Source organism: Sinocyclocheilus grahami, unplaced genomic scaffold, assembly GCF_001515645.1.
Source record: "Sinocyclocheilus grahami isolate Dianchi unplaced genomic scaffold, SAMN03320097.WGS_v1.1 scaffold257.1, whole genome shotgun sequence".
Lineage (NCBI taxonomy): Eukaryota > Metazoa > Chordata > Actinopteri > Cypriniformes > Cyprinidae > Sinocyclocheilus > Sinocyclocheilus grahami.
This window is the reverse complement of record NW_015505436.1, coordinates 1,161,134-1,171,508: the sequence shown is the minus strand read 5'-3', so window position 1 is coordinate 1,171,508 and position 10,375 is coordinate 1,161,134. Positions and strand designations below refer to the sequence as shown.

At 33.4% G+C, this 10,375-nt stretch overlaps 1 protein-coding gene across 1 annotated transcript in view; it reads left to right on the top strand.

Annotated features, from left to right (window-relative positions):
* Window positions 1–811: 811 nt before the first annotated feature.
* The window catches only part of pot1 (protection of telomeres 1 homolog), a 38,041-nt gene continuing 28,477 nt past the window's right edge, over window positions 812–10,375 (top strand). The window contains exons 1-4 of the mRNA XM_016290326.1: window positions 812–876; window positions 6,127–6,263; window positions 7,798–7,876; window positions 8,287–8,384. Coding sequence (XP_016145812.1) covers window positions 6,144–6,263; window positions 7,798–7,876; window positions 8,287–8,384 — 297 coding nt within the window. The 5' untranslated portion in view covers window positions 812–876; window positions 6,127–6,143. The remainder of the gene's footprint in view (window positions 877–6,126; window positions 6,264–7,797; window positions 7,877–8,286; window positions 8,385–10,375) is intronic.

Sequence of the window (10,375 nt, the reverse complement as noted above, 5' to 3'; positions counted from 1 at the left end):
CACTAAATGCTTCCATGATACATTACTATCAACTCAGTACTTTGCATGCTAATGCATCTTTGCTTTATTGTCTCTTTTTTAAAGAGTTTAGATAATGCATCCATGTTCCTGATGGTAAAACTATGACATTATTTACTGTCTTTACATTTATTTTGAAAGATGAAGCTCGCGATTATGGTAAGGGACGTTACATTTCCGACGAGTGCTTGCGGTGTTCGGCCAATCACAATGCACTGGGTCAGCTGGCCAATCAGGGCAGACTGCGCTTGTCGGAAGGAGGGACTTTGTAGAAAACGAAGCGTTTGAGAGAGGCGGGGCATAGAGGACCTACAATAATGTACAGTATTTGAAAAATAATGTGTTTTTTGAACATTAAAGCATGTCAACATATTCTGTTACACCAAATACACAAAATAATGATCTTTAAAAAAAGCATCATATGACCCCTTTAATGTCCGTGGTATCTGTGTAGTTTCTCTTTCTAAGTTTTTAAGTTTACATGTATTTATTTATTCTGAACATGGTCACGTTCTTTGTTAATTTTGTACAATTGTTTGCATTGCTTTGTTTGCTATTTTGTATGTTAACTTTTCCTTTTTTATAGGCTACTTTATATGAAACAAAAAGCTATATATTGTAAATATAGCCTATACTGTGGAAGAATTTTTGCCTTCGTATTTCATACTTTTGTACAAGCATTCCGTTTCAATAAATACTATTGCATGAAGGCAAATATTTACGTATAAAGAGTTTACTATTGCTCCCAAGCGGTGTGATTTCCGCGGGTTTTTTAATACGTCGACCAGAGACGTAATATCCGGTACAGTAAGCGCCTATACTCAAACCTTCAGGAGGAGCCAGCTAAAGCAGCGTGCGGTGAGTTTGACATGTCAGATGAATGCAATATTTCTCAGCTGTCGACTACAAAATATCAAGATGCATGGATGCAAATATAGCTGTGAAATAAATGCGCTAGACAGCTTGCACTGAGTAACTTAAGCAGGAAGTTAGCTAGAACAGCTAACTTAGTTGTTTACCTCAGTTGTGCAGGCGCTTACACTGTTTTGCTGGCTCTGCAGAGATGAATGTGGCTGCATTTGATTGCCATTAACAAATGCATACATACAAACATTCACTAAACACAATGAAACGTATATTTATGATACATATGGTGCATTACATACTCATGCAGTCTCAGGAGTCTTAATATACAGACTTTAATCGGAGACATGGTTAAGTGATAATGTTTACTGAAGTGCACAAAGTTAAACGCGAGCGATATGATTTCAATTTGATGGCTCGTGTAATACCGCTACCATTGACATTAATGACAGCCGCTGCTCTGCATAAATGGCAATGTATAAACTTAATTACATAAAGGCCAACAGTCATTGCAGCTGAACAACCCTTGCTTCGCCACAGATTCCGAGAAACTAAAGGAGCTCACAGGGTCACATTACCGTGCTCATGAAGCGCTCTGCTGTTTTTACACTCGAATATATCCATTTAAACACAGCAGAGAGCCTTAAATGTGTGAAAGGATTGTTTGTCCAGGTCAGAGATGTAGTTGTGCATAGCCCTGCTCATATCTTTGGGCATTTGGGCACCATAGGCTTGCAAGTCTACAACCAATTTTTGAGTATCACAAAATAAAATGTTTGTCCTTTGGTAGTCTATAAAGGGCAATGAATGAATAAATAAATAAGTTGACAAGAAAAGTTAAAAGAATCAGGGCGTATTAGCCAATCGGAGAAATGGAAGGTACTTTAAAATCATTTTAGGATGATCAAAAAAAACAAAAAAACATCAAAAAGATTTAACATTACTATAAATTTGAACAAATATGTCCACATACACAGAAGAGCAATCTTTTATGTGCATGTAAGAGAGAAAAATAAAATATAAGAATAATAACAACAAAACATTTATACAGCTAAACAATAGTACCAATTATCTTCCTTGGGACAAAATCAGTGGGGGAACTATACAATAAAAAAGCTTCTATTTCTAATAAAAATCAATTACATTTTGGTATGGATTTCACTTTTTTTTTTTTTTTAATGAACGTAATATTTACCTTGCAAAATGTAAAAGTGAATGACTCAGTGCCTACTCGGTCATTTTGCTTTTGTGTGAATATGTGCAAATAACATCTTTTAAAGAGAGCATGTAATTGACATTTCTTTGAACAAATAAAAAGGCACTAACATCAGACCAAAATCTAAAAGACACAGTCACAATTATAAAACAACTGAGACAAGTCTTCCTCGTGCGCTTTACAGAAAGTGCAACTATTGCCAATGTCCATGAATTTAGAAAGAGCTATTGTACATGGGTAAATTGTGTGAAGCATTTTGAAAATACCTCTTTAACTTTTGTTCAAAATATAACATTTGTAAGGATTTGACCAAGCTACTTTAATATCAGAAATGTTAGCATTTTCCTCTAAGGGAGATTTTATGTTTTGACTGAAACATGTGTCTAATATTTTTATTATTATAAGAGAAAGGAAATCTTTCAGTACCATCTATTAACTCTGGAAGTATCCTTTCATTGCTTCCGAAAGTTAGATGACTATTTAGCAACCCATTTGGAATGGCTTTAACAACTTGTTGAAATTCTTTAAAGGGAATGGGGAAGTTGTAAAAATGAAGAAAAGTCTTGATAAGACAGAATGTTTCCACTATCATAGAACAGATCCATAACAAAATATATATTCCTTTCAAACCACTGCAAAAATAAGGATTTATTCCTAGAGGTAATGGCATAATTGTTCCATAAAAGCATTTTATGTAAAAGTTGTGGTGGAAACACATTTTCCAAGCCAATATTGCTTGCTGCATGGTGAAATTTCGATAACTTAACTGGTACCTTTCCTGGAAGAAAATTACCATTTTAGGCGTTCTGGTTTGCTGACACTGGGTTGAGTGACGTCTGGTGGGCGGGCCTTAAAGCTCTGTAAGATTCCTTTTGTTTTTAGATCTCTTAGATTCTAAATAGATTCTCTTGACTGTATATATACATTTGCTGGTATTTGCATGTTATTTAAATATTTTAATTTAGTTTGATTGTTATTTAAATATTAACATTTTCGTAATGATGCAAGCTTGATGTAGCGAATCAGCTCATGGGGAAATATGAATAATTAACCACAACTAGTTATAGTTAACTATTCATATCAGAGAAAGATGCAGAAATCATTACAAGCACGAAGCACCGACAGCCAGAGACTGTTTAGTGCTGCATCACGTATCCGATGAGAAGATGAGGTGGTTATGATTGAAATCAAGAAATTACCTCAAACGATTAGTAAATAAACTGCAGAATGTTATATTTTCTAATGCACGCATGAATTGCATGTATTCTGACAGCTCTGCAGGAGCTCACGGCACCAGGGTTCAAAGTCCAAAGCGCGAGGAAAATCTACACTGAAGTTATTACACGTCAGTTACTCAGTAACATTTTTGTGAATTTTTTTAAAGGCATGTGACAATGTGATACGTGCGACAAACATCTTCCCAAATTCGTAATGAGAATCATTTATAAATCTGCATGATGTTGTCAATAGAAAGAAGCAAGCACTGAGATCTTCCTGCGGGTTTCTGCCCAAATAAAATCCGAGCAAAAGCAGCAACTCTATCGACATTCATAAATGATAGTATTGTAATTTTACTGTCGTTCTGTAAAATAAAATAAAAAAGTAAGACAATAATAATGATAATAATAATTACCCTACAACAGCTATATTAATACATTTATTATAACATTCACACATAGTGTTCAAATTGGGATCTGTAATATATTCTAATGTTTTAAAATAATTCTCTTCTGGTCAGCAAGGCTGCATTTTATTTGTACAGTAAAAAATACATGCCTGATTCAAGTCTCAAAAATGGCCGAGAAATATAATTTTACTAACTTATTAATTTTAAGTTAAATTGTGCTTTGTCTGATGTCTGCTAGAATGTTTAAAAAAAATTCAGTGTTAAGTAAATATTTTTAAATTGTTGTTTTTTTTAATAGATTTTTTTATTTGAAAAGCAGGACAAAACAGTAAAAAGCACATTTTGGTAATTTAATTAATGCAATGGTGAAAAAAAGGCAAAATAGGCCTACATGGGGCAAAAATGTGAAACCGTGTTTGGTATTCGGTATTCGGTATTCGGTATTCGGTATTCGGACTTGGCCCAGTGTTTCATTCTGTTCGGTTTTGGCTTCGGCCAAGGATTTTCATTTCGGTGCATCCCTACTTTATTTTATCGTCAGAAACATTTGAGGACAAAATAATCACTTGGTTTGCCATTGATTGCTAAGCATCATTTCTTTGAAATGTCTTCAGAGTTTTCATTTGAAGCATTTAGTAGCAAGTTAACTAGTTATCCACGCATATTATGTTAGTGAAATAATCTGTGCTTAATACTTACTGTACCTTTTTTATTTTCCTGTTCACTGTTTGTCCAGTGTTTACTTATTTAAAATCCGACATTTTCTTCACATTTGAAAGTGCTGTTTTTATTTTGCAATCTATTTTAGATAAATGCATCCCTAAACAGAAAGTAGCAATGAAATTAACTACGGTTTGTTGCTGGTCAGGCGGCTCTGCCTGACTAAGTGGGTGTTTTTTGGCCAGACTTAACAGAAATCACTAGAAATCAATAGTTTCAGTAAATCATCTTTGAGAAAAAGAAAAAAAACTAATTTTGCCCTGCATTATACTTCCTTCAGAAGATGCAATCTAGCTGTTGTCCAGCAAGCATATTCAGATTATTCAGGATGCAACTGGTTGTGTGTTACTGTGATGTATGTGGTATAAAATGGTGTATTTATTTTTGAATCCTAGAGTGAGTGTTTCAAGGTCCTGATTTTGGAAACGGGAGAAAAAAACCGTGATGTCTGGGCTAATTAATTCTTGTTTGGAGTTGAGAAATCCCTTCTGGAATTAATTAGACACACCATGTATTGATTTTTCTTTCTTTTCCTGAATTCTGTGCTTTTAACAGTAAAGCCTAATTCACTTTGTGCAGGCTTAGTTCCTTTCCGTTCCACTTCGGAGGTTTCAATTTCCTTTTTGGAGTGCCTGGGAGAAATGCGTAGGAATATTCATAAGCGTTAACAACATCACTATGGTTCATCCTGATGCCCTGTGTAATGATATCTTCTGTATGTCGTCTGGGGGTGAATAGCGCAACTATATCCAAATGCGAAAGAAATATATCCGCAGTGCCAAGACGTCTAAATAAGTTTATTTTTTTTTCAGTGACAGTTTGAAAGCTGGAATGCGAAAATCAGTTCAGTCACCGCAGATTGTCACGCTTCTTTAATTCTGAATGAAGGTGAGGAGATGCATGACAGTGTTAATTTCAACTCTTTTAAACAACTCTAAGATTCATTCAGTGTGCTTTCAGTGAAGTGTAAACTGTAAATTGCTTGGTTTATCGGCTTTTCGTTGCGCAAGATTTTTCATTTCGGTGCATCCCTAATAATCTTATCTTAAGAGGGAAAATTTCCTGAAGCAAAAATGCTTTTTTACACCTATTGTCATGTTTTATAATTCGATTCATCAGAGATTAAAGTGATGTGCATCCAGCAGATGTTGTTTACGAGAGGTCGAGAGTCTATAGTGCTCAAGGGCTGCAAAGGCCAGAAGATCTATAAAATATCAAGACCCTCGATGGAGCATCTCTCCCAGATGTTCAGCTCCATTGAATGAAACTCCACTTCATCAGGATGGGCTGTTGTACACGTTTATGTTTCATTGGAGCCGCTTGAGTTGAGATGTTTTTCATTTCAGGTTTGCTTCTATTGATTGAAGGCGAGCTACACCGGTAGACTTTTCAGAATTAATTAGTGTAATTTGTGATCCCCACCATTTTCTCAAGATGAGTTTTGGTACATGTTTATCATGGGCGCACGCATGTACGTGCAATTCTTCATTCTCAATTAGTCAACCATATGAAGCGTCTATTTTTGTGGCTCGGTGCCATATAGGCTTAATTGTTTCTGAGATGTTGACTGTGGTACCGTATGTTGCTTTATACTTGCTATCAATGCATCTAAGTTGTTATGACACATTTTTTCTTTTGCTTGGCAACATATACGCATCCATTTTTGTTCTTACTGTTACAGGCTATAATCAAAAGGACATGCCTGTACAAAAAGTCAAGGATTCATCTGACCTAGACGCCAAGGTCCCTTCTCATCTCCAGCGCACATCTATAACAAGCCTCACAATAACCTCTGAACCCTCACACAGATGTGTCAAGGTTTGAAGCCACTCTTTACTGGTTTCTGCTCCAACAAATGCATGCTTGCATAACAGGCATCAGACTTACTCTGAATTGCAGTAAAACTTTTAGTATTACTTATTTCATGCTCCTACTGTTTTCTTTAAAAAATTACATACGTTTCTTTAAAGCAAGACAACATTTCTACTTTAATTGTTTGTTTAAAACTTTTAATGTTGCTTGATGACAATGGTTTATTATTATATGCAGTTATATAACTTATTTTTTGAATGATTCTTTAAACACAATCATGACTAAATTACCATTATATTTAAACTATAAAAACGTGATTTATGATTTTTGTTTATTATTAATCTAGTCAAAAATCAAGGATTATTATTATTATATTTTTGAAACATCTTCTTCTTAATCATAATAAATGCCTAGCTGTTTCGTCGTGAGATCTGGTGGTCAGTATTTATGGTCACGGATTTATTTGACATAATATTAAATTTAAAATTAATATAGACAGATATTACAATTTATTATTATTAAAATGTAAAACCTTCTTCTTCTTCTTGATGATGATTATTATTAATAAATAATAGTGCTGTCAAACGATTAATCGCGATTAATCGCATCCAAAATAAAAGTTTTTATGTAGTATATGTGTGTGTACTGTGTATATTTATGTATATATAAATACACACACACACAGTATATATTTTGAAAAGATTTACATGTATATATTTATATAATTTATATTATATATAAATATATTTAATATACAAATCTAACAAAATTGTCTTAAATGTATACATGCATGTGTGTATTTATATATACAAAATAAATATACACAGTACACACACATATATTATGTAAACAAAAACTTTTATTTTGAATGCGATTAATCGCTTGACAGCACTAATAAATAATAACAAGTGCCAAGATTTGAATGGTCACAGATTTATTAGACATATATTACATGTAAAGTTAATAAAGACAGATATTTTATTATTATATTTGTAAATATATTAATAATACTAACAGTTTGCCGAGTTATATTGAGAACTAAATGGTCATATATAATTATATATATCTAGCAATACATTTTTAATTGGTTTGGACACTGTCTAATTGTTAAGCTGCACATATCTCATATGTTAATTTTAAAAAGTTAAATAATTTTCAAAAAAATAAACATCATTATTGGGTGAAATTCCTTAGAGACCCACCAACTGGTGCCATAAAACTGACAGCTGTTAATCAGTAAAAAATATGGTTAAACCAATTATTGGACTACCTGTAGTTATCGTCTGATGTTGATTATCTGCCATCATTTACATGCGGAACTGCATCTGCATTAACTACAAGTACATCATACTTTTGACAAAGCTTATCAAGCCTCACAGATCTTTCATTTATATGTAACAGCTTAAATTTTAGGACATTAAATCAATTTACAAATTTAGAATTTTCTCTTATACTGTATGCTGAGGAAGTGGCTTAATACATTGTAACTATAGCTATTCAGTTCTTTAAAGTGCTTATATGAGATCTTTCCTCTCAATAGGCTAGAGTGGTTCACATAGGTCCTGTGATATCCTGCGCACAGAAAGATGGCATCGAAATGCTTAGAGCAGAGCTCAAAGGTGAGTTTCCCCATTTGAATTTAAATTCAAAGACAAAGATCATGAACGAACCTGCGACGTATCAAGCTGATCTGTTTTTTTTAGCAGCGACATGTCTGGCATTCACACCTCGCATTCCTGTTTAAAGCAGCTCTGCCGCTTCAGGTTTGAAAAGATTTGTATAGAAAAATCTGCCATCCAGACTGCATAGATTTTCCCCATTAAAATGTTAACTAATATACCGCCGCATCTAGAGGTAAGAGGCGCAATATGGGGCCAATTTGATTGCCTAAAGAAGCTTGTTCAAAGCATGCTTCAGACTCGCTCGTGTCTGTGATATTTAGCTCTCAGCCGTGCAGATTTTGAGTCTTGAAATAAAAGCTGTAGCCAGTCTCACTCTGTCCTTGCTGTTTTCTTTCTCTCTTTCTCAGAGGAGGACCCCCTTCAGAGAACTGCTGAACATACATCAATCAATGTCATTTTCTTTGGCACGTTGGCCAAGGACTTCTCCCAGTCTGCCAGACAAGGGGTAAAATATTCATTTGAGTATTGGTGAAATATGTGCTTTTTTTTTTTTTGCATCATTTTGACCAAACGATCATTATAGCTAAAAGTTGTATTACAAGAAACAAAATGCATTCAAAGTTAAAAAAAAGAGGCATGTTCCCATGCTGTTTTTCATAAAATTGCTATTTAAATGCACCAGAATAACTGTTTATATACAGTAAATGTCGGTATTTATCTACAAATAAAACATTTTAATGCAGTACATGCTAAATGCCAAAAACAAAGACTCAGAAAATAGACAGAAAATAAGAGTTTTGATTCTGCGCTTTCGCTGTCCTTAAGTTTAATGATGCTTAGTATTCAAATAAAAATGCATTAAAATCATTATGATTAGCAAAATCATCATGAATATATAAAAATGTTTAATTCAAGACGCAAAAAGCAGTAAAAGTTTTTTTTAATATTTGTCTTTTTTTTAATAATGTCTCCATATGTTGTTTTCACAAAATTGTCATTTATATGCGCCAGTGTAATGATGATGTCTTGTATTCAGTATTTATCTACGAATATTTTGACTAAACATTTTAATATATGACCAATGCAACAGAAAGACTCTTACGTGAAAAACAGTGAATAAGAGTTTTGATTCGTTGATATTATAAAACCTCTGTCTTATAATTCTCTTGAGAAAAAGATCACTAAATCTAGTGATTTATATATAAAATAATTTAAAGCAAAATGCAGTCAGTTTTAAGTAACAAGTCGTGTTTCCATGCTGTTTTTCACTAAAATTGTTACTTATATGCACTAAAATAACTACTTATATACTAATGTCAGTACTTATTTACAAATATTTTGGCAAAAAAAAAATCTTAATATGTGACAAATGCTGCAAATGTGCTATTAAAACATATCTGTCCTAATGCTCTCAAGGATAAAATATCGCTAAATTAATCTGATGCTTAAGAGCCAAATGAAAAGTACAAAATCACCATGAATATACATCTGTTTTTTTTTTTTTTTAGGCATTTGTGACTTTTTTCTTTCTCTCTTTCCTAATCCGCAAAATCCTACAATAATCGATTATGAAAATAATCAACAATGAATTTGATTATCGATTAATAATCCTGTGTGACAGTGTTCCTGTGGCTCAGTGGTAGAGCATTGCGTTAGTTCTTAATATGTGACAAATGCTGCAAATGTGCTATTAAAACATATCTGTCCTAATGCTCTCAAGGATAAAATATCGCTAAATTAATCTGATGCTTAAGAGCCAAATGAAAAGTACAAAATCACCATGAATATACATCTGTTTTTTTTTTTTTTTAGGCATTTGTGACTTTTTTTCTTTCTCTCTTTCCTAATCCGCAAAATCCTACAATAATCGATTATGAAAATAATCAACAATGAATTTGATTATCGATTAATAATCCTGTGTGACAGTGTTCCTGTGGCTCAGTGGTAGAGCATTGCGTTAGTAGTGCAAAAAGGTCATGGGTTCAATTCCCAGGGAACACACATACTGGTAAAAAATGTATAGCCTGAATGCACTGAAAGTCGCTTTGGATAAAAGCGTCTGCTAAATGCATAAATTATTAATCACTTCTGGATACTATACACTAACGTTTGTCAGTCACTTAACGGAGCACAAGTGCACAAGTAAAATTACTATAAAAAAACATAAGAAAACATTGTTTAAATTAAAATTGAAAAAAATCAAGAATTTTCATTCTTTTTTTTTTATCCCATTGATTGGTAACTCAATGAAATAATCAAAAGATAAATCTGTATCAAAATAATTAATAGTTGCCCCACTTTTAGTTAAAATTCATGTCTTGTTCAAGCATAATGTGGCAAGCAGTGGCAGCTCCAGGATTTTTTTGTTGGGGGTGCTAAGGGGGGGCTTAACAGTTCAGAGGGGGTGCTAAAAAAACGTTAAATTGAGTGAAAGTAATGAATGCCTATAAGCTTCAGCTATCTAAACGGCATGCAAATTCAGCCACCTTGTGTTTT